This window comes from Calonectris borealis, chromosome 17 (genome assembly GCF_964195595.1).
Source record: "Calonectris borealis chromosome 17, bCalBor7.hap1.2, whole genome shotgun sequence".
NCBI classification, from domain to species: domain Eukaryota; kingdom Metazoa; phylum Chordata; class Aves; order Procellariiformes; family Procellariidae; genus Calonectris; species Calonectris borealis.
In genome coordinates, this window is record NC_134328.1 from 1,779,498 (window position 1) to 1,803,319 (window position 23,822).

The 23,822-nt window shown below is 49.9% G+C and overlaps 1 protein-coding gene across 3 annotated transcripts; it reads left to right on the forward strand.

Annotated features, from left to right (window-relative positions):
• The first annotated feature begins 195 nt into the window (after nt 1-195).
• LOC142089594 (centrosome-associated protein CEP250-like) lies at nt 196-23,669 on the forward strand. 3 transcript variants are annotated; one of them, XM_075166252.1, is made up of 25 exons: nt 196-308; nt 1,346-1,402; nt 2,098-2,180; nt 2,659-2,824; nt 3,544-3,650; nt 4,960-5,184; nt 5,774-5,870; nt 6,360-6,458; nt 7,442-7,603; nt 7,918-8,096; nt 8,547-8,729; nt 9,667-9,811; nt 10,076-10,216; nt 10,402-10,632; nt 12,692-12,885; nt 15,062-15,189; nt 15,394-15,563; nt 16,345-16,524; nt 17,646-17,780; nt 18,114-18,257; nt 18,707-18,838; nt 20,577-20,696; nt 21,119-21,232; nt 21,400-21,447; nt 23,308-23,669. In XM_075166252.1, the coding sequence occupies exons 1-25, from the start codon at nt 210-212 to the stop codon at nt 23,503-23,505; spliced, it is 3,537 nt and encodes a 1,178-aa protein (XP_075022353.1). In that variant the 5' UTR covers nt 196-209; the 3' UTR covers nt 23,506-23,669. The 3 variants fall into 3 exon arrangements, with proteins under 3 accessions (XP_075022353.1, XP_075022354.1, XP_075022355.1); XM_075166253.1 differs by having other exon boundaries at nt 20,580-20,696; XM_075166254.1 differs by lacking the exon at nt 18,707-18,838.
• The last annotated feature ends 153 nt before the right edge of the window (nt 23,670-23,822 follow it).

A 23,822-nucleotide genomic window follows, 5' to 3' on the forward strand; every position in this document is an offset into this window, starting at 1 on the left:
GCGGCAGCACCGCAGCCCGGCGCGGCACCGTCAGCGAGGAGCGAGAAGGGAACCGCGGGCACAGCGCGCCCACAGAGCGGCCCCGAGCGAGCCCGGCTCTCCCGCCCCGCGGCCCAGGGCCGCCGGAGCGCGTCCGCCGGGGCAGCCGCGGAGCAGCCCCCGCCGCGGCGGAGCCCCGCGGGCGGCCGGCCCGGCTGGCGAGCGGGGCCATGGCGGCGCGGAGCCAGGCCTCCCTGCGGCGCCGGCTGCAGAGCTCGCAGGAGGCGCAGCACCGCCAAGCGGTGCTGGTGCGGAAGCTGCAGGCGAAGGTGAGGAGCGGCGGCGCCCGCCCGGGGGGAGCTGCCCGGGGCCGGGCCGCCGTGGCGGGGCCGGGCTGCCCGGGCCGCCCGCGCCGCGCTGAGAGGGGACCGGGCGGCGGAGATGGCGGGGGCGAACGCGCGGCCCCAGCGGGGCCCTCCCCGGGGCCCTCCCCGGCGCTGCCGCGGGCGGGACGGCGCCGAGCCCGGGGCTCGGGGGGCCCCGGGAGCCGCCCCGCTCCGCCCGGCCCGGCCCGGCCCGCCCAGGCGCGCTGGGCGCCGGGCGCTGCCGCTGTGCCCCTGCCGCGCCTCTCGCTGGGTCGTTTCCGTACTCGGAGAAAGAGGCCTGGCGTGCGAACCCTTTCTCCGGCCCCGCTAGCAGGGGGCTGTCCCGCGGCAGGGGTCGGGCCGGCGGGGGTGGCTTTGGGCGGCCCCGGGCAGAGGCGGGCAGCTCTGGCCGGGTTCGCCCGGGGCGCAGGAGCGGCGGCAGCGAGGAGGGTGCCAGAGCCGGGCGGGGGGTCGGGGCAGGCCGCGCCCTGCCCGGCCCGGTGCCCGACGGCGGGCACGGCGCTGCTGTCGGGTCCTCCTGCTTCTCTTGCCCGTGCTCGCCTTCTGCAGCTGAACGGAACTCCGCGTTCTGCAGCAGGACTGGGGTCAGAACTGGCTTTGCTTGCTACGTACTGAAAAGCAATTCGGAAAACTCCTTTCTCCAACTTCAGTGACCCACTGGCCGCCTAGCCCGTTGCTTTGGGGTGCGTGGTGGCCGTAGGCCAGGCATGGCTGCCTAAGCCTGTCTCATCACTCTGCTTGCCATCGCTGTCTTGGGATGGGCAGAGCGCGCTACGCGTAAAAGAAACCCTGTCTCACTTTCTTTAATATTAGATAAAGTGAAGCTTCTCTATATCGTAACGACTTCTTGTTGACTGTATCAGCAGCACTGTGAGATGTACTGTGCTTGGGCTGTAAAGACTCAGAGAGAAGCTAATGCAGGAGGAGCCGAGGCTGTCAGAAGCTGCATTCGCTCATCTTCATCCTATGTATCCATCTAGGTACTGCAGTACCGGACCTGGTGTCGAGAGTTGGAGCAGCGGCTGGAAGCAGGAGGGGTGAGTGTGCAGGTTGCTATCTAAAGACAGTGTACGTAGCATTCGTTAACGCAGACACAAAGCTCCCCAAAGCAACGACAGAAGAACACAAGATTCTGCTACCCGAGGGTTTAAAGAAGCGCTGCAAGTTTGCCCATCAGTGTTTTGTCCAGTGGCCATTCTTAGAGCAGCCAGTAGTCCCAGAAATGCCAGTCCAGAAAACCCCATCAAGAAGGATTTTAGTTTTGTGAGAGAGTGCTTTATTGCTGGAGTAACATTTTGTCCGGGGTCTCAGGAGAGGGCTGTACTGCCTGTTAGATTATATGGCTGTCTCTGAAGAAGAATCGGTTGGAAGGCAAGAATGCTGGCGTTCGACACAGAGAGCTGGCTCTGTGCTTTTCTTGCTGCTTCACGGCTAAAGTAAACCTAGGAAACGAAGGGTAGGAGAGCATTCCCAGGCTTCAGGTGGAAGTGAGCACTCGCGGTCATGAGCTGAGGATACCCAGCTGGGCGAGTGCAACCGTGGGAGACTGAGGAGGGCTACTCACATGGAGTAACACCCTTCCCCTCCCTTCCTCCCCGTAGACACGAGACCGTTATGCCTGGAAGAAGCCACAAGCTCCTGAGATGCCCAGCAAATGGAGGGGAAAGCGATGGATGCGAACAGTAGTGAAGGGAACCCAAGAATTTGACTAAACATTTCCTTTCTTCTTAAGGGATCCCTTCCGGCCAGGTGGGAAGCCCCAGAAGACCACAGCCTGGAAAAAGCACTGCTTCAGCTGGAAGAGGAGCAGCAAAGGTACAAGGGCGAAGCGTTCCCTCGTACTTGGTATCGTGGATGCTCGTGGAAGTGAGGGAAACCCTGTCAGTGCTACCTAGTCTCCCCAAGGGAAGCGGTTGGGCAAGCCGCTTTGAAAGGAGAAAGGTCCACAATCTGTTTTCTGTGGTGCAGTAGTAGTGTTGTGTGCTGAACGGCTCTGTTTTGAGCGGGGGGTGATTCCGGGTGACCCCCAAAGGTCCCTTTCCAGCCTAAATTATTCTATCGTTCAGTAGAGGAGCGACTCAGGACAATGCGAGAGAAAGGTGGTGTGATCAAAAAGCAAGGAGAAGCAAATGAGTTTGCCATCACAGAGAGACCTTAGTTAATCCCAGAAAGCACTTTTACTGCCTCTCAGTTTGACAACAAAGTCCGTGTTGAGGGAGCTGGCAAATCATGGGGATGCTGCTTGTGGATGGCAGTTGTTCAGTGACCTCGTTGCTGTTTCTCCCTGTCCAAGGTGCGAGAATCTGGCAGAAGTGAACACTCTCCTGCGGGAGCACCTCGATAAAGCGAATGAGGTTAACGCAGCCCTTAAAGAAGATGTTGGAAAACTGACGGCGGATTGGATGAGGGCCCGGGAGGAGCTGGAGTTGAAGGAGAGTGAGTGGCGCAATGAACGTGAGGTAAGGATAGGCTATGGGAATGTCAGACGTGATGCCCGAGTGGAATGAGAATGCATGTTATTTCTGGCATGGAGAACTTGCTGTGTGAAAGTTGTGGCTCTGTTGAGGATGTGTTGGTGTTGACGCGCAGAAGACGGCTGTGAGGTGGAGGAGTGTCAGCAAATTGTGGTGATGGCAGATGCCCACCTGCTGTGACCATACTGCTCGGTCTCAAAGGCAAATGCTTGCTGTTGCTGGGCTCTGTAGGGCAGTCACACAGGACCGCTCGCCTTTTTAAGAGTTCTTAACTCTCGTCTAGAGCAGTGGAGACCGCAGAGGTCTGTGTGTTTTCAGATTTGGAGTAGGAAACAGAAGATCAAGACAGGCCTCCCTTACCAACAGCCTGTTGTAAGCAAATCTGACCCTGGTCTTGGAGGGGCTTGTTTTTGTCTTCCTCCACCAAGACCGTTAGACACCTCTGCAAGGCGAGGTGATGAATCGTGATCAGTTTGCTTTGCTGATACCGCTCCTGCAGGAGAAGTGTGGATGTTCCCTTCTTTGAAGTCAGGTGGCAAGTCACTGAGGATGCTTCTGTGGTGCCTCTTCAGTCCCTGATGCCCCTGCTGGAATCGTTATGAAAGGAGACCTGGCGATGGTGGTTGTACTCTCTTGTATCTGAAAGACTTGTACAGTGACAGCGAAGGCTGAATTGGCATTTCTTTTTGTCTTTGCACGTTTAGCTTTATGACAGCTACTTAAGGGGTGACCATAACCATCTCCTCAGCCTATGGCGTCAGGTGGTAACCTTCCGCCGTCATTTCCTGGAAATGAAGACTGCCACTGACCGGTGAGTAGAGGCTAAGGCTAGATCTCTTGCAGAAAAAAAGTAGCTTCCCTTCACACCTGCCTCTTGAGCCTCGATGTTACGTTAGTTGCGGCTAAAGATATGATTTCTCCTTCGACAGGCGGAAGCAATGCCATTAAGCGTGCTTTAGGCCATTTTCAGAATCGTTTTGTTTGACGCTGGTTTTCAGATAAAACTGAGGGGCTCGGGCTCTCAGCAGTGCAGAGGCCCTGAACAGATGGACTTGACTATGGTGATGTTTGGGCATGTTAACACGGACACAGGCATATGTGGACACATTGGAAGAGCCTCACCAAAGCTATGCACGCAGCGTGTAGAGCAGTCCTTTTAATAGCATGATTAAAATGTGCCTCAAATCTCACTGAGTTTCTTTTCCCACTGCTCCTGATGGAAAGATCACTCGTGAATATATATTTTTTTTTTTTCTTCTCATTTCCAGCTTACATTTGTTCTGGTCAGTTTGTATGCGCTTATTCCTGTACCAACATTGTTGAGAGAAAGAATAGCCTCTCCACCCTGTTACTGCATTTATCCAATTTATTTTGCTTAGTTTGATACCTCTTTTTCTGATTGTTTTCTTGTTCTTGGGCTCTTTGAGGTTCCTTTCTCACAGTTGCCTTCTACACAAACAAAAATAGCGTAGCCTTAATAGTACATTCTTCTGGTGTCAGCATGCAATTTCCAGCTCTGGGTTACTGTGGGCCATTTATCTTATTTGATTATAAGCTTCCCTTAATGGGAGAGTATGCCTGACCTAGTAGTTAATTCTTGTATTATTTGAGCTTTTTTGTTACAACACTCCCGGCTTATTCTTACACCACCTTCCTGAAACGTTTGTTATGTAGATATTGTCACGAGCCTCTTAGCAGTCCAAGTGCTGATAATAATAGGTCACTTAAGGCTGCTCCCCTAGGTGTAAAAGCCGGGGACCTTGGTAAAATCCCTTACGTCTATTAATGATAATTAGAGTATGTTAATAAGATAGAGCAGGAGCAACAATTAATCAGAGTAATTAGCGGTCCCTGAAGCCTTCTGGCTGTGCCATACATTTCTTCTTATCTCTGAGGAGAAAACAGACTCATTCCTCAACTATCCAGTAGACTCACTGCTCAACTGTCAAGACGTGTCCTGATCCCAAAGTGTCAGATGAATGACAACGAATGATAACATCCCCAACGAAGATGTCACCTTTCCTGCCAGCTTTTACTGTTGGACGATTATGTGCTTCAGAAGTGAGTCAGCTGGTAAAGATGGTGGTGTGAACGTTATCTCTTTCTTTTTTCTTCTGCAGAGATTTGTCAGAGCTGAAGGCAGAGCAAATGAGGCTTTGTGGATCTATACTTGTAAACTGCTCCTGCCTAAACTCTGGTGTACAGCTCTGGGAGTCCGTCACTCTGGGCAGACCCGTCCTGAAGGCTCAGGCACAGCAGGAAGCCCAGGAACTAAGCCAGAAGACACGGGAAGCCATGTACTTACAGGTCAAGGGGGACCAGGAGAAGAAGGAGCTTCAAGACAGGTAAAGGTGTTTTACACTTTGCTATTACCAATATTATCTTTTGTGGCTGCCTCTTGGATTCATAGACGGGCTGTGTTCACGTTTAAAAGACCCATTCTGCACAGCCTTGTTTCTGTCCCTAGTCAAACTATTGCCTTCAACAGAAAGGACAGAAAAAACCGTCTGACTGACAGAAGCTCTTCTGAGTAAGACAAGACTGGAAAAGAGATGGCATATTACAATGTTTTTGCTGCTAACTGATTCTTGGTGATAAATTGAGACCAGTGTAAAGAGAGCTCTGTCTCTTGTACAGCCCTTTTGCTACCCAGGGCTGTGCTAAAGGGAGATGGGAGGAACTCGCCCAGGACCATCATAAGCAATGTAGCACCTCTGTCCTGACGATTCCCTTGCAAGACTGAGTGCAGAAAGCCTTTGGGGCAAGAAGTGCCATTTTGCAACATCAAGCCTATTAACCTGTAGAGGTGAACGCTGCCTTTGGTGTATTTTCTGGGTTGAACTTTCTGTGCTATGCTTCTGGGAGCTGCTTAGCTCTTGAACAGGTGATGGTGTGCAATGCTTTTGGAATGGCACGTGGACCTTCTCTTCTCAGGGCGATGGAGCTCTCAGCCTTGCTTGTACAGACTCAGAGGCAGAACGAGGAGAAGGAGAAGACCGTGAAAACTCTTAACGACACTGTGGAGATTCTGGTATGTTTTACCTTTATCTGGGAGATAGCCCCGTGTTTGCTCTCCAGCCCTAGCACAAAGAGGTGTGGCTTCCTCAAGAGAAGGAGTGGTAAAGATGCTAACTGTATGGGAACATCACGCACGTTGCCAAAATATTCCGTGTGTGTTTGGCACATGTGGAGTCTGTCCAGGTGCAGGCAGTGTCAGGGGAGCTGCAGACAGTTCAGATGTTTTCCTCAGGGGGGCTGCACCAATGCTATTCTGCCTGTGACTTGAAGTCTCTAGGGATCAGAGTTCCTTGGAATTGACAGCTTCACAGCAGTCTATAAAAACTAGCTGTTGGTCTTTCTCTTCTTAGTTTTAGCGAAGAAGAAATGGAAGATATGTGGGAAGGAGTATACTGGAATCGCTCGGGCTGAGGCTTATTGGCATGAGAATGCTACTGAGGATGGGAATGCTACAGAGGGGAGCAGCTCTTCCCTGCCCACCCTTTCCTTATTCTGTTTGCAGGAGGCAAGCTGCTTAGAGAAAGAATATGAAGCTTCATTGACTAAAAGTGCCAAAGAGGAGAATCTTTCCCTCCAAAAGCTGATAAAAGATATAACTGAGGTGAGTACAGAGTTGGGACCGCATCCCTGTAAATTGGATTTAGAAGTACTTGAGGAAGGCAACAGACTAGCCCAGGGAATAGATCTATATGTTGTATGCTGTCTATGTTAACTGCTACTGGCTGTTGAATTCTTATACCACTTTTCTGACCTAAAACCTGTCGTAACTTCCGAGTTGGCTGTCCTGCGACACTTAGCTGAGTCACTGGAAGTTTCAGTACCTTTGCCTTCGCCCGCTAAGGTCTCTCTTGGACTGTGCTTTCTGAGTTGGCTACTTGACATTTGTCTTCCAGTGTTGCCTGGGGGCTTCCCCCACCCTCCTTGAGCAATGACTCTGTTGTTCTTCCGATTTTTATAAAAGGTGACTGACTCAGTCAATGCACTTCACTCCACATTCACTGACCATTATCTCCCCAGAATCGCAACTGGTCTCACTGTCCAGGGGTGACTTTAACTTAGTACTAAACTTCACCCTGTGGAGGGGGGTTTAATCATCGGATCTTTTACACAGCCTCTCAAAGTCAGTTCTTTCCCCTTATGTAGTCATTTTTATCCTCTTGTGCTACTGCTCAGAGTAATTATAAACATTAGTTTTTTCACTGCAGTTTTCCAGTATTCATCGGCTTCCTTCTTCCCTGGGCAGCGTTAGTGTTTCCTTTCATTGCTATTGCCAGTGTTGATCTGGTGCTCGTGTATGTGGCTCTAAGAAGCTGAAGGAGACCAAAATCATTCCTGAGGGCTTCAAGAAACTGAGCGTTCAGGCGGCCTCCAGCCACTTCACCCTTGTTTCTTCTTGTTTATAGAAGCTGTTTTCAGAAATCCCTGGAGTACTTGTGGCCACAGGGACAAAACTTCTTTGTTGGCTGAGGAAATGAGAGCATTGAGTTTTTAATGGCTCTAGGGTGAAGTGGGGGGAAAGGGAGAAATAGAGAAAGCAAGCCCAGTAGGATGAGCAGAGAGTAACAGCTTGATGTGGTCTTTCAGGTGGTGTTAGATGACAGTGACAGCACGGTCAGCGTTATCTGCACTGACAGTTCCCAGCATGCAGCGTCTAGCAACATCCTCTCTCGTCTGAGCTCCGTTGGTGCAGAGCATGCCTTTGTATTGGTTCAGGAAGCGCTGGCAAGGAGGCGAGGAGCAACACAGGTGAGAATTTCTGCTTGTCTTCACCACTGGCCACAGGCTCAGCTGCTAATGCCTCACTTAGCTTGAAACCTTTCCCTTGACTTAGCCAGGTTAGCCAGTTCTTTCTAGCCTTCCCACTCTTGGTACCGTGTTGCCTTGCCAGTCTCACCAGCTCTGTGTTCTGCTGCTTTTCTCTCCTTGACCTCCATCCCCTCATCACAGCTTTTGCCTTCAGGTGAGCTGCCTCTCTGCTTGCTGCTTCTGCCAGGTACCTGGAGCCATCTTCCCTGCTCCTTACTGCTTGTTTGTGCTCTTTCCCTGCCCGTTCCTTGCAGGCCCTAAAAGAAGAGCTTTCTGCCAGGCAGGACTCTATCAATTTCCTGCAGCACCAGCACAGACAGCAGGAAGAGAAGTGCAGGAAGCTGCAGCAAAGGCTTGAGCACCTGGAGGAGGAATGCAAGACGTCCAGCAGCCAGCGGCAGCACCTCCAGTCTCTGGCAGAAGCACTCAGAAGGTGAGTGTTTCCTCCTTCTCCTGCATTCTAGAGGCAATCTGCTTCCAGTCCTGGGAGTTCAGAGGTGTTATGGGCAAGGACTCGCCTGCCCTGCCACGTGTATGCCTCTGTTTGGCACTTCAGCGTCCTCCTGTCACTGCTTTTCATGCTCTACTGGGAGTCCTAAGGCTGCCTTGGAGATTCAGAGCGATGTCGGAATACAAGGCGCCTCCCTCTCGACGTGCTGCTTCTCTGAATTCGGTTCTTTGGGTGCCCTTTCCTAGCCACTGCTTCTCACTGAATGAAGGCAAAAGCCTGCCTTCCTTTCTCTTTCCCTCTTCAGTTACCTTGTGAGGGGAAGAGCAAGTTCTTCCTTCCCGTGCTCCCCACAACTCCATCCTGGAATGATGAAAACGGGGTCCGTGACTCTTCAGGCCTCATCATTCTTCTAACTGAGCCTTGTCTCTGCAGTGACTGTGCAAGCCTCGAGAAAACCAGGGAAGAGCTGCAGCAGCAGCTTGATGTAGCGGAGCAAGAAGCCTCGCGTCTGCGTCAAAGTAACGCTGAACTGCAGCTGAAGGAAGATTCAGCCCAGGGGGAAAAGGTGGAGCAGCACCAGACGATGGAGAGAGCGCGTCGTGACCAGGAGCTCCTGTGAGCGTTAACGCTTTCTCTGGGCAGGGGTGGGCGTTGCTGGACTTTAGGAGGCCCACCGTAAAAGGAGGAGTTTTGCACTTGTAGCATAGAAGGGTGAAGGGAGCAATGGGCAGGTCTAGCTACCTGCTGACATACAGCATAGCTGCCTCCTTGTGCTTTCTTTATGACCCTTTAAAAAAATCATTCCAAAGCTGACCAGAGTAGTTGATGACAGGCATAAGCTGAAACAAGAGAGGTTCAGACTGGATTTGAGGAGAACAAAAAATTGAACCGTGAAGGCCATCATGCAGCAGAACAGGTTGCTCAGAGAGGTGGTGCAGATTCCATCCCTGGACATTTGGAAGACCCAACGGGATAGAGCCTTGAGCAACCTGGACTGATCCCAGAGCTGACCCCAGCTGCTTTGAGCTGAAGATTGGGCTAGAGGCCTCCTGGGGTCCCTGCCAGCCTGAATCATGCTGTGATCCTATGATTATTGGATTGGAAATTCATCCCCATCTCCTCCCCCAACAGATTGCAGGCTCTTCCATTTTTTCACTGCTGAAGGCAAGAGTGATTGTGGGAATATTAATTTGGACCTCAAAAGACTCTCTTACAAGACTTTCCAAAGTTCTTCTTTGGGTATCCAATGTACCAAAAAGAAGAGAGAGAACTCTCAGGCAGGAAGCTGTTAAGCTGAGAGTACCTGAACTTTTTGGAAACGTTCTGTGATTTCTGGAAGCTTGTTGTACTCTCTCAGCGACGAATGTTTCGCCTCCCTCAATGACAGAGAGTGATGCAGCTCTAGTCAGGAAATTCCAGCATTCTTTAGGTGTAAATAGAAAGCTGTTGGAAGTCATTCAAACTGTCATATCTGGGACATAGTATGTACTCTTGGTTTCGGAATTGAGAATGTTTTGACATACAAACTTGTTTGTCTTTCCCCTTCTCATAGACTGAAGGACTTGGCTGCACTTGAGGGACAACATTCATTGTTACAGAGTGAGTTGGTGGTCGCAAGAGAGGCCCTGGAGGAATCGCACCTTCAGAGGGATCTGCTGCAGCAAGAGAAACATGAGCTTAGCGTGGCACTGGAGAAGGTATGGTCACCCTATTCCTAGGTAGGACCTGTGATAGCACGACCACCGCAGATGCTGTTTCTGGTAGTAGAAGACAGGGACAGTGTTGTTCTCCTTCTTGGAAAATGGTGGTCCGACCACACAGGCTCTTTGGGGTTAGTCCCCACGTGCTCATTGGGAGCGCTGAGCGGGGAGTATGTCAGAGACACACAGGGGATGGGGAGTTGCTGCTTGAAGTCAGGGATTTTCCTGCCTTTGTGTCATGTTGTTCTTTTGTCTCTTCAGGCAGAGCAGTCAGTAGCAGAGTTGACTCAGAATAAGCTGAGTACTGAAATAGCTGATCTACGTGTTGCAACAGCGAACATGAGCAGTGTCAATGAAGCTCTTGCATTGGATAAAGTGCAACTGAACAAACTTGTGCTGCAGGTGAGCAGAGTTGCCAAAGGTCTTGCCAGCGGTGCGTCTCCAGCTGCTGCTGCTTTTCAGTGTGAATGAAAATACTGATGGTATGACTGACCGAATACGGAAATGTTCCTTTTCCTGTCCAAGCCAAACCTTCTTGCTAGTAAATCTTACTGTCTTTTCTTTCCTCTGTGCTTCTGTGATTGTAGCTGGAGCAAGAGAATGAAGTTCTGTCAGCTAAAGTGGACGAGATGGAGAGAGCAAAGGTCTCTGACCAGGAGAAGCTGAACCTGTGTAAAAGAACAAAGGAAGAGCTCTGCGCAGAGAAAGCCCACCTGGAGCAGCTGCTGAGGAAAGCAGAGGAGCAGCAGGAAGGGCTGCGGGTAGAGCTGAGGATACTGGCAGAGGAGAAGGAAGAAATGCAAGAGAAACTCAGTGAGGTGAGACCAAAAACCTGCTGCTGCTGGGTGGGCATTTGGCTGCTTGGCTCAGTGAAGCTGTATCTGTTGGATTCTGCAGTGTTTTTGTCAAGGAGGCACTTGGTAGTGCTGGAGGTTAGAAGGCTTTGTTTACTTCTTTTTGGAAGCGTGTTGATGCCTTGCAGAGCTGTTCTGCAATTCTCTGAGTTGTCCTCTGCTTCTACAGGTTCTTCCACCTGTCTGTGTTGGCCTCTTTTTTGGCTTTTGATAAGCTGCAAAGAGATGATTGTGTTGTCCTTGAATCTGCGTGGGGCTACTACTCTCACATGCGGCAAAAGAAATAAACTGTGGAGCTCTGAATCCTTTTTCTGAGGCAAAAAACAGGGCTGCACGTTTCTATTTATGTTTTTTGTTGTGAAGTCTGCAACTCTCAAAACTCCATTTGTTTGAGCCTAGAGAGCGGGACAAAGCTGCAAGTCAATGTCTGCTGTCTTGTGCCGCTAAGAATGGGAATGACATCTTGAAATCGTTGAAATTGTATTTTAAGACGTACATGCAACTTTGTGGCTGGAAAGCTGCCCAGAGGAAAAGGACCTGGGGGTGTTGGTCGACAGCCGGCTGAACGTGAGCCGGCAGCGTGCCCAGGTGGCCAAGAAGGCCAACGGCATCCTGGCCTGTATCAGAAATAGTGTGGCCAGCAGGACTAGGGCAGTGATCATCCCCCTGTACTCGGCACTGGTGAGGCCGCACCTCGAATCCTGTGTTCAGTTTTGGGCCCCTCCCTACATGAAGGACATTGAGGTGCTGGAGCACGTCCAAAGAAGAGCAGCGAAGCTGGTGAAGGGTCTGGAGAACAAGTCCTATGAGGAGCGGGTGAGGGAACTGGCGTTGTTTAGCCTGGAGAGAAGGAGGCTCAGGGGAGACCTTACCGCTCTCTACAACTACCTGAAAGGAGGTTGTAGCGGGGTGGGTGTTGGTCTCTTTTCCCAAGTAACAAGTGATAGGACGAGAGGAAACGGCCTCAAGTTGTGCCACAGAAGTTTAGATTGGATGTTCGGAACAGTTTCTTCACGGAAAGGGTTGTCAAGCATTGAACAGGCTGCCCAGGGAAGTGGTTAAATACCCTGGCGGTATTTAAAGGATGTGTAGATGTAGCATTTAGGGACATGGTTTAGTGGTGGACTTGGCAGTGTTGGGTTTACGGTTGGACTCGATGATCTTAAAGGTCTTCTCCAACCTCAATGATTCTGTGATTCTATGAATTGTTAGAGCCTCTTTAGGCTTTGAGGAAGAAGATGAGAAAGAGGGGATCACACAAGACTCTCCATTCCGGACTGATTTCGGTACCCTGGAAAAAGAGCTTGGGAGGATCATTTCACTGGAGGAGACTAGGGAGTTTGTCATCATTTAAATGTCAGTTTCATAATGTACAATCTTGGGTATTATGGGATAACTTTGAGAGAATTGTTGGTTTCTGATGGTCTGTTCTCTGTCAGACGGTCTTAGTTTTGGAGTACGTGGTATGTTTGGGAAATACCCAGCAGAGGTGTTATACTGAAGAAAAAAGCTAAAAAATCACGGTTAATCTTCAAGCTTGAATACCAGCAAGGTATATTAGACAACTTCTTTGCGTAAGACAAGTCAACAGTATTGTTGGCATGAACTACTCTACAAACAGAGTCTACCATCTCTTTGGCCACATCAGCCAGACTTTCGTAAATCACGGAATGACACGGCTCACCGCAAGGGCTGTTGCCCTGCCAAGCATCACCTCATTGCATCCAACTGCTTTACACACTGGAGTAGGTGGCACTTTGAAAACACGTAGTCTGGGGTACGTACGTTTGTCGTGAAGGAGCTGTCTGGCCCCAGGCAAGGGCCTTACACATCACTTCCAAGTTAACAGCGCCAGCGCCTTCCGGCAGCCCAGGGTACTAGTGCGGTATGGAGCAGATGCCCTTGCCCTTTCAGCCCCCAGTACAGGATCTCTGTCTCCTCTAGCTGATGGAGAAGTGGCACTGGCTGGCTCTGCAGAGAGCTCCAGAGAAAGGACTCTAACTGTATTTTGTCCCGCTTTCAGGTTTACCGCCAGCAAGAGTCGGCTAGCAGTGGTCTGGAGCAGTTGCGCCAGGAGTCCTCTCGCCAAGGGCATGCACTGGCCAAGGTGTCCAAAGAGAAGGAATTCCTGGTGCACGAGAAGGCTGCCCTAGAGGTGCGACTGGCAGCCATGGAGCGGGACAGAGAAGGCCTTTCAGAGCAGCTGGCAGAGGCCAGGTAAAGGCAGGGAGGAGACCCTAGGCAGGACGTTATTTAATGTCTGTAATCATTACACGAGGATTTATTGCATCCTGTGTGCTTTTCCAATGTTTTCACTGTCCATGGACAGAACATGGAAGAATCTCGAGCAACAAAAACCCAAGAGCGTACCATGATTGGAATGTTATTTTTCTGACAGTTAAAGCTAGCAAAGCTCTCCTGAGCCTTGGGCTCATGTTTATGCCCCCTTGCACATTCCTGTGTGAAGTCCAAAGCAAGCCACTTGGCTCTGGATTGGGTAATGATTAAACTGTGCAGGTGTTTACTGAAACCTGAAGTTTCTCTCTGGTTTTGGTTCCTTGTTCTGTGCATTTGAACATAGATCTTTCCTTATCAAGTAGTTTGACGTGGGATCTTCAGAATTCAAGGCTATTACACACGGACGTTGTGAGTAGGACAATGCCATTTAGGGTGCAGCTAGAGGCTCGTGCTGAAAATCTTGAGGGCCTTCTGTTTCTAAGCTAACTCTTGTTAAGTGTGGTGCAGGACGTGGGGTTGGTTACAGCAGCAGCAGGGAAACCTCTTTTGAATTCTACCCGTCTTCGGGGATTCTTGCCCATCACTGATGCCTGGGTCCTGTACTCCGTACCAAAGGCTGTTTAGAGACAGACGTCAGGGAGAAGTTATACAGGGAGGGAACAAGATTCTGTGCTTCTGCTGTATCAGGCTTCCAAGATCAAATGTGACAAGTGCTGCTTTTCCAAAAAAAAAAAAAAAAACACACCAGTAAAAGAAAAAAAAAGTATCGAGATGTTTGTCCTCCTCTTAGGTGTTTTTTAGAAGACTCGTGAACTTGCAGAGCTGTACAAATAATGTTTTAGAGATTGTTTGTCATGCTTCGTCATGCTTCTTGACTTTTACACTTTACCACTCCAGAGTGTGTTGTTAGCAAGGCTGATAAACCCCCTTTTGACACAGTGTGTTTCTTGACAGCTGCTGCTGCTGAGAGCTGCTGCTTCTGAGCTCCAGCTTCTCTTATGTGATCCAGCTGAATTATGTTTGGTCAATTATTGGGCTGTTATTAAATTATTAAATGTTCAGGTCCTCCTTCTGTTTTTTTAACAAGAAGGATAAATAATTTTTCTAGAAAGAGATAAATTAGTTATGAAGAACCTTTGGCAATAGATAATGAAAAATCAGCAACTGTTCTTGCCAGATGTTGTTCTCCAGAGGCTTTAGTTGTCACAGTCTTGGACTGTGACAGAACTTTTCTGTTCTGTTTGCGAGACTGACTTTGATTTATCCTTAAAATGGAGCATATTTACTTTGGACTGCCAGGGATTGGCATAATCAGAAATATGTGCTTGTTCTCCTTCTTGAAGATACATCCTCCATTGTCCATCAAAGTAGTGAAATCCTTCTGTTGTGGGTTTTATTGTCGTACCACTCTGGTGCCCCTTTACCCTGCAGGATGTTATCCTGATTGCATCCCGGTACTAGTGAGGCAGGGCTGTGTATTGTAGGAACCTGGCACACGGGACGCTGTGCTAGGTCAGGGAGGCAACTGCAGCTCCTGGTTCCAGAATCCCGTGTGTCATACGCAGCAGTTGGTTGAAGTCTATGGACTTGTTCAGATAAAATCTAGTTCTGATTTCTTACAAATGCTGCTACAAGCATGAGACTTTGCTATATCGTCTGATGTATTTCTTTAGTCCCTTTTAAATATAGGAGTCTGGAAAACTACCTACCTATACCTACACTATGAACAGCATTAAAAAGTCACGCATCAGCCAGGGAAGTACTCTTATTCTGTCTCCCTGCAGAGCAACTTGGAAGTGCTGATGGGATGAGGGCTGTGAGCAGAGGCTGAGCTTTTGCTTGCTGGCACAGACTTTGTGGGCACAGCTACCTGCGTGTCCTAGATCAGACAACAGCAATTTAAGATTTGGCTATTGAGATCAAATTCGGCTGGGCTTTCTGTGTTATGCTAGGTCATAAACAAAGCCTGGGCGTTCCCTCGGAGGGGCCTGCATTGCTATTTTAAACGGTAGAAATGTGTTTTCTGTACACAAGTTTCCGTGCAACCCATTCTCCGTGCTCAGGTGTAGGGATCTTGAACGACTTCTCACTGGAATAACTCCCTGTGGGCGTCAGGAGCAAGAAACTCATTTCTCCCCGTATTCACCATTTGCAGGTCAGTGAAGGAGACCCTGGAATCCAGCCTGTTTGAGGCTCAGCAGCACTTATCTGGGCTGGAGATCGCCAGGAGTCAGCTTGAAATCCAACTTCACGCAGTCACGCAGGCCAAGGAGGTGATACAAGGTGAGAGCCTCATGTTTTTGTTTCTGGGGATCCCCCTGCCTAGGGAAGGTGGTATAAAACCAGCTCTCTGTCCGCAGTGCTTCTGAGGAGTGAAGGAGCTGGAGGCAGATCCCTCCTGCACTGAAATTCAAATGGCTTAAGGTCAGTAAAGTCCGATCCACTGTTTGCGTAGGCTCTGAATCTTGCCATTTGTCGTGTTTGCAGGGGAAGTGAAGTGCCTTCAATGTGAGCTGGAAGCAGAGAGATCTCTCACGAAGCAGGAACGGGAAAACATGGCGCAACAGCTCTTGCGGACCGAAGAGCAGTATAACAATACCCTCAAAGTTCGGCAAACGGATCATGAAGTGGAAATAAACAGGCTCCTGCAAGACCTGGTAGGAAACAATATGCTTTTGAATTCTTCAAGCAAGCTTTGTGGGCTGGCTTTAGAAGAAGAACAGCCTGAGCGTGTGGAATGGCAGCAATCATCTGTCATAGGCCACACGTTGCTAGGCCAGGCAGCAGAGCCAATGGCTCGTACCTGAAGGCACGTGAAGACCCACAGGACTGGGCTGGGACAGCAAATGCAGCCACAGACTCAGTGTGGGCCTAAGACGAGTTCAGCAGAAGGTTGGGTGGTCCCCAGCCAAAGCCTGGCAGCAAAGGGGTAGGATCTTCCCAGACTCCCGTCTACCATGAAGTAGACTCCTAACATCGCTGCCAACTGCAGTCACGGAAACCTGGCTCCTTTCTTCCTGTCCTTTCACGGCTGACGGAGGTATTACTGTCTTTGGGCTTGAAGCGTATGGAAAAGGCCCCTTCTTCGTGGCCTGCCTTGTGACGAGGGCATCAGGGTGCAGGTCTCTTTCTCGCCCTGCAGTGCATCTGCACCTTTGTGTTGAGGAAAAGGGAGGTGAGCTTTGAAAGTAGAGACTCTGAGAACAGAGGAGAGAGGTGCTAGGAAACAGGCAGCCATCAGAGAGGGGAAGGTAACATCTCCTTTTCTTCCACCTGCTGACCTCCTTTTAAGTTCCGTGGCAGGACATGATTTATGGAGGGCACAAAGCCACTCCTGTGCACTGTTCAGGTGGGGGGTTGTGGGAGGGATGAAGCTTCACATTTCTTTGAGGAGCTTGGCTGGGACTTCATCTTGACGTCTTTTCCTCCCCTCATCAGGCAAGCGAGCGGGAAGGGCACCATGCAGAGCTGCAGGAGATGCTGGAGCAATGGGAAAAGGAGAAGGCAGAGACAGAAGGGGAGCACGAGAAGAAGCTGCTTGATATGAAGCAGAAAGTTGCTACCATGCAAGCTCAACAAGAAGAGGAACGAACCAGAGTCGAAAATGCCAAGCACGAGGTAAAGATTGTGGAAGGAGAATTTGGGTGGGTTTTGGCAAGGCTAGAGCTGTGGGAGATGGCTGGATATCGGGCTGTGAGGAGCGTGCCCTACATGGCTTCTGCATTGAATTTGGTGAGGCGAAAGGCGTGCAGGGCTATCTTTGGGACTAGGAATGAGAGCTCTCCTAGGAAGCCGGGCAGAAATGTCACCTTTCAGTTTAGATTTTTGTGCTGCTATTGTAGTCTGTTTTTTTAAGACTTGCCTCAGAGTATCTTCACCGTTCTCTTAAGGGTCCTCTTTTGATGTTTACTGATATGTGTTTACAGCCTTAACGCCATTAAAGACCAAACTGAGTTTGTAGGACCGAATCCCCACGAGGACGGGGGGTTTTGTTGACAAAAGAAAAATCTTTTTAAAGACTACCCTGAAATATTTCTGAGCAGTAAAAGAGAGGTGTCTTCTGGGCTGTGTTTTAAGTCACTCGCTGGTGAGCTGTTTTGTGCCCCGATCTCCCGTGCCAAAGCAACCCTGTCGTGCAGTGTGAGTCCTCCTTGTGTCCTACCCAAAGTCCTGTTTATGCAGACTGCCTAGGGACAGCAGTCCCCCCAACTGTGTCCACAGGTATTGAAATGACAGGGCAGCGCTCAGAGATGGCAGTGTGTCCCCGTAACGTCGGTACTTTACCAAAGTCTACTGAGTACCTTAAAAGTGAAGTAATTTTCACCAAACCCCACTTGGAATACCTGAGTTTTCTGAAGGAGCTTCTAGCTTCAGCCCTCTGGCAGCCTTGCATTTTCTCTACTGCTAACTAGGTGCAAAAGTCGCTCTTGAAAGACAAACAGGACACAGCAGAAGACGAGGGATACCCTCACCAGCAAGGCGAGACACTTGAGAAATGCCACACATTTTCCTGTTAGATGCCTAAGAGTTTGTTGGAGATTCAATCACAGGTGGACCGTGGATGGACCATGTTTATCCTGCCAATCTCACTCAGGAAGCTGTGTCTCCAAGAGGGCAGACAATGACCTAGGAGACCAGCAGCCTAGTGCTTTGAGAACGTGTGAGCCCATCAGTCTGAGTCTTGCCACACAAATTTTGTATGGGAAGTTTAACCCCGTCTTCTCGTTATTTCTGTGCAGGTCCTGCTGGAAAAGGAGCGTGAGAAGGACGCTTTATTAGAGACGCTACTCCAAACTCAGGGAGAGCTAAGAGAAGCCCGCCGGCAGCTAGAGCAGCTCAGGCAGGAGGTGACAGAGCAGCGAGAGGATGGGCAGGCAAGTCTGACTAGTAGGGCAGGTTGAAGGAACAGGCCGCTGGCAACTGGACGTAAGCTGAGAGAGAGGCCGAGAGCGGCAGGTAACAGAGTGCAGGGCAGTAACAAGGCAAAAAAGCATAAGTCCTGCGACTGAGGAGGCAAGGACTGCTGCAGGCACTGAAAGCACAGAGCCTGGTAAGCTCCAGAGATCAGCAACAGGAAGGAAGGGTTACAATGGAAGCAGAGCTGGGCAGAAAGAAGTGGCTGAATGAATGTGATTTTGAGACGCAAAGAGGAAAAAGCGGAACCTGATGGCAGGTCCCGGTAACTTGCTCTCCATTTGTGTTTCCAGAACATCACAGAAAAGCTGCAAGCAGAGCTGCAGGAAACTCGGAGTAAGGTCAAGGCAGTGGAGAAGAGGCACAAGGAAGAAATCCAAACCACCAAAGAGGAAATGAATATCCTTCTTCAGCAGAGGGATGCTCTACAAAAACAGGTGACTGAATCAGCAATAGCTACCCCAGTCATCAGACAGGTGGTCTCTCCCCTTCTTGCCTTGCCATTGCAGAGCAGGCTGGTGGGGGAATGCCTCTGAGTGCCATCATGCTGTGGTCTCCATCTCAGCTGGTCTGCAGGAGACTTAGTGGTCAGCTGCATCTCAGCTGCTGCCCTGGACAGATGGGCTAGTCCTTTTGCCTGTTTGCCAGCAATCATCAGAATGGATTTCTGCTGGCCTGTTCCTGCTAGCCTTGTTTTTTAAGGTGGTTTTTCAGATGAACATGGTGACCCCCTTAGATTTTTAAACGTCAGCTGTACCCATTGTGAGTCTGGTACTCTCAAGATAGGGTGAAATTCAGAGTTGTTCTTCCCCTTTCCTCACAGTACATGATATGGCTGACAGTGACAAGCTGTAGTCTTTGACTGCTTTGTTATGTTTCACTTGAGGTGGAAGAGTTGATGTCTCAGCTAGCAGCCTCCGAAGAGTCTCTAAAGAAGGAGGCAATGATTCTACATCAAGAGGTGGCGTCTTTGGAAAGGAAACTCGAGAGCACGGACAAGCAAAGAAAGGATGTCCTGGTGAGGCTGGCAGATGCTGTGAAGGGCCATTTCTTACATAGTTGCTGGCCTTCTGTTACGAATTCTAAGGAGCAACTTGGTTTTTGGTTTAACTTTTCCAGTTGTGTTCTTCTGAATAAGTAGGAAAAGTTCCCATAGTCACATAAAACTCCGTTGTGATTCAGGGTGCTTTTTTTCCTCACTTGTGAAGATTTCTGCCCTTGAAGCTTTAGTCAAAGTAATTTCAAACTTGTCTCTATTTACGTTGCATGGTTTGGGCAATGATTTGTGTCCAAAGCCATATTTAGATTTCTAGATTCCTGGATCTGGAAAAAGGGGTGAGAGGACAAATAACAGAATACAATAACAGAAAGCTGTTCAACATTGTTCAACATGGAGCAGACAGTAGGGAGAAAATAGGGACATTTGAGCAACAAAAGTGCTGATCTAGCTAAATATGTGTGTCTGCAAGGGGAAAACTAGTCCTGATTTGAAACACAGAATGACAGACTGTGATCCGACCGTTCCTCCTTCAGGAGGGGACAGTGGGGTTCTAGAGGATGGTACCATGAAAACTCTACACAGTAGAGGTCCAAAAAAAAAAAAGGGAAATCAGATGTCTCTTCCCTTCCTCCCTAATGGAGAGAACATCATCATGCCACTGCCTAAATCATGCTTAGTCTGGACTTTAAATCCCGGCTGCAGTCCTGGCAGCTCCTCCCCAAAAGAACACCCTAGAGCCAGAAGAGGTTCAGAGAAGGGCGAAAAGGAAGATGGGACTGGCTGAGTAAGCGGGCAAAGACGCAACCTAAAGAGCGGCGCAGGAAAGGTCTACAACATCCCGAGGGGCCGGGAGAGAGGGGGCAGCGATCGTTCACTCTCTTTTCCAAGAGATGAACAAAAGCCCTCTGATGAAGGTAGTGAGAGCCACGCTGCAAGCAAGTGACAGGAGGTGGTATACTTACAGCAGGCAGATCAGGTATGCAGCAGCATTAGATCAGGTAATGCAGTTGCATCCATATAGATCAGTATAGTGCTGATATCAAGGCTACATTTATAGATGCTGTCAGAGATTGCTTCAAGGAGCAGTTCATCCAGAAACCCACGAGAGGGGAGGTGGCTCTTGACCAGGTTCAGAGCAGGGCACAGGGCTTGGCTGATAAGGTGATTTTTTTCAAAGAGTAGTTCTGTAATGATGTAACAGGTAAAAGGAATAGAGAACAAAACTGCAGTATTTTATCACTGCAGAAATACGTGCTTCACCTACATCTTGCATATTGTTTGGTCTTCCAAGGACAGCGAGTAGAACCGTAGATAGGAGGATACACAGTGAAGGACAGAGAGGATGACCAAAGATGTTGAATAGCTTCCCTAAGAGGAACATGTCAGTGTGGAAGTCTTCATGATGGATGAGAAATGGCTGAGAGAGGGGGAGCTGGAAATACTACAGACCTTTGTCAAACCGTTAAGTGGCTGAATAGGAAATGAATGCTTCCAGTCTCTCTCAAAACCAGAATGGGGGACACTGAACAAAACTAGCAGGAAGCATGCCCAGAACAAACAACTCCATTTCTTCAAGGTGATCGGGAGGAGGGCCCCTAGGAAAAGAGTGTGTTGTTTTAGCCTGTGGACCAGGAGGGGAAGAAGGGACTTGGCACTGTCCATTCCCGAGTCCGGTCACTCTCCCCGACGTGTTGATTCTGGCCCTCCTAACCTTTATGTGGCACCAGCTCACGTAATCTCCTCTCTGAATACCCAGCAGGCTATGGCAGAAGGGGAGCAGCGGCTGGAATCTCTGCAGCGAGCAGTTGCCAGGCTGGAACATGAGAAGGCGGAGCTGAAGCAACTCAACGCTGAGCTCAGGAGGACTCTTGAGCAGGTAAAACAGGCTTTTATTGCCTCTGCAAAGCCTCATGGTCCTCTGGAACACAACACGTTTCCACAAACAGCACTTTGGAGTCCTCTGCTTGTTTCCTTCCCTCTCCCACTTCCCCCTCTGGACACACACTTTGTATTTTCTCTCTTCTGGCACCCCATCGCCTTCACAAATGCACATTCGCTCCGGCGCCACCCTTCTTGCCCCAGTGTCCCCATACATACACATTTGACTCTCTTGTGTCAGGAGCTGGTCCTCTTGCTCTTTCTCTTCCATGGCCTACAGCAAGTGCTTTTTACCCCCAACGTTCTCTGGTGCAATTAACGGTCTCTGAGCAGACATCTCCTTGCCTTGATGTCCAGAGGTCCTTTTGCTCCTTGTTTGGTGGCAGGTTTCTGTGACCCTTTCTCCTGTCCAACGTGCAGGTGGAGCGTGAACGGAGGAGACTGAAGAGATATTGCAGAGGTCGGCCGCTGCCAGATGCGTGCGGATTTTCTCTCTCTGAGTCTGAGCAGCACAAGATGCCTGCTTCTAGACAGGTGAGAACAGAATCTTACTTGGTGGGAGGAGGCTTTGGCCATACGGAGGAACGAGGGCAAATCCCAGTGGCAGCAGCCCCCCAGGACAGACCTAATAGAAGGCGAATACAGATCACGGCCCTGACCAAACTGGAGACCAAAGAGAAATCCTTGTCTTTTCTCCACAGGAGGAGTCTCGCGCTCGCTGCAGTCGATTAGCTGAGTTACAGAACCAGGTGAGGAGCGGGAAAGCTCTCATCAAAAGCCACTCTGGCTGTACTGATGGGCACAACTTTGCATGATGCTACAGCCCGAGTTCTGTTTGGCTGTCAGGAAGTGAGTACCCCAGGCAGTGTCAGTCAGACACATCTGTTGGCCGTGGCCAAACAACATCATTCACCCAGGTCCCGTCTCTGACTTGCCTAAAGGTCAGGCAGGGTGGGAGAGGGATTGGAGGGAATTCAGAAAACTGGAACTCGCCTGAAAATAGAGAATATTCTAAGGATGTTCCCTTTGAGTCTTACTCATCCTGTTGACTGCGTCCATTGTCCCTTGACTTCATTAACAGTGGAGCTTGCATCGTATCAGAGCTCCAGGGATCTGAGGCAGTGCCAGAGCTTATAGCCCGCAGGCAATCGTTAGCCGCATATTGCTATGCTGTGCTAATCATGATCCCAGTATCGGACCGAGTCGGAGACCTAAGCACTGTATGGCCATTTGTGTTACCAGTGCAAGGATGTACGTTCCAGCTACTGAACCCTACCGCATCCTTTGACAGTGGTATTGGCAGCAGCAGCAGTCGCCAGACTTCTCTCCCATCTACTTTTATGGGTCTGGTACACCCTGGTCTCCCTGGGGAGGTGGATCTTCACAGGCGTTCAGGGCAAAATGCATATAATATTTATGTCAGTAAAGTACACGATGCTTAGCTCTGGCCAGTGAGCCGAGACTACTGCTGAAGCCATCAAGGTACATCTTGAGGATGTTTTCACCAGGAAGCCTCCGTGTCTGAAGTTCTGTTGCTACAGATAACTAACTGAACCCCCTTCCCCTTGCGACTGTTGTGTCTGCCTGCACTGTGGACCTACTTCAGCAGTTCAGCAGGAAAATGGAGGTGCTCTGCTCAAAGAATAGTCCTCAGCTGGCTCGTTAGGTCTGGGAAGCAGCGGAACTGGAACTTGATCTCGGAGATGCTCTTAGCAGCAGATGGCCACTTGTCCCACTCAGACCTCTGGGCTACCTACCAGAGCGTGGGAGGGTTTTTCGGGCTCCCAAGCCCAGTTTCAGAAAGGTGCCCGTATTATTTCAGAGAGAAGGTCAGATCTGTCCCTCTCTCTAGCGGTGGTGTGCCCTAGCCTATGCATAGCTGTGAAGTCCCCACCTTCCGTGTGCATCTCCTGCACTCCAGAGCAGGCAGAGGGCAACACGCCAGAGCCGCTGTGGCTGCACTGCACTGCAAACCTAACAGGAGGTGAGAGCAGCTGGGCCTCTCCCACCAAAAAGCCCAGCAGGCACAACCCCGTGTTGCCAGGAAAGAATAGAATTTGAGGAGTTTCAAGGCCTCAGCAGTCCTTTAAGGCTCGTTTTCCCCCGGGCTTTGCTCATCAAATTACGCTCTGCTCATTTGCAAAATGCTCTCAAGTTAGGAAAAATGAGGGTTTGCTCCCTTTGCATGTGCTAGCTGTCAAGTTGTTAAACGAGACCACAACAGAACAGTTCTTCACTACCTTGTGTAACCAGTAGTCCTCCTGCTGAGGAAAAAGCGTGGGGCACTAAGGTGTCAGAAGCCCACATCTCTCTTTTGAAAGAAAGAGTTGGGTTACTAAATCCTGTAGGAACCTCTATCTTTAATATACGTGTAATGTCTCAGTGTTGTACGTGTGAATGGTACACCAGAAAGAAACTTGAATTGTTGATAATCTGAGTGCAGTTCAGGGTCAGTCTGGGAACCCGCTACTTCCCATTCCACAGGGACAAAGCGTCCGTCAGGGCTGGAGTCAGAGGGTGCGTCTTCTTCCCTGACAGCCGGTACCGTGGAGCTACGGATGGTCCTAACAGCGTGGGCTTGTCTGAGCTCGGCCTTTTGCCTCTTTCAGGTGTCCCTTCTGCAGACGCAGCTGGCCCAAGAACGAAAATACAAGCAGGACTACATTGAGTGCTGTGCAAAGACCAGCCAGGAGCTGTCAGACCTTCACCAGGAGCTGTCTTGCTCCTTAGCAGCTGTGGTCAGGGAGCCCAAAGCTGCCGTTCTGGAAGCAGAGACTCGGAAGCTGGATCGGTCTCTGAACCTGTAGAGGAACGGCTGCAGCATCACGGGGTTCCTGTCCTGTGCCCTTCCCAAAATGTGTTATGTTTTGCTGTGGGAAACGGGGGTGCGTTTGTTCTGTTTGCATTTGGAAGCATCTCCTAGTGACAGTGATTTTTAAGATGTTTTTAATAAAAGAAATGTTGCAGGACTGCATGTTGTCAGTCGGAAAAAGCAAGCGGTAGGTAAATATGTGGCTTAGGAAAAGATTGTACTCGTTTTTTACATGCACAAGTAAGGTGTTAGGAGCCGTTGTCTGATTTAACTCTTGAGTTCATAGCCGTTCCCTGTGACGAGGGAGGGAAA

Excerpts from the sequence above, each read along its gene's own strand:
- LOC142089594 (XM_075166252.1), top strand. The coding sequence starts at position 210 with ATGGCGGCGCGGAGCCAGGCCTCCCTGCGGCGCCGGCTGCAGAGCTCG. Across the intron at positions 5,185-5,773 it reads AAGAAGGAGCTTCAAGACAG|GGCGATGGAGCTCTCAGCCT; the intron begins GTAAAGGTGTTT and ends TTCTCTTCTCAG. Across the intron at positions 15,564-16,344 it reads ACAGGCTCCTGCAAGACCTG|GCAAGCGAGCGGGAAGGGCA; the intron begins GTAGGAAACAAT and ends TCCCCTCATCAG.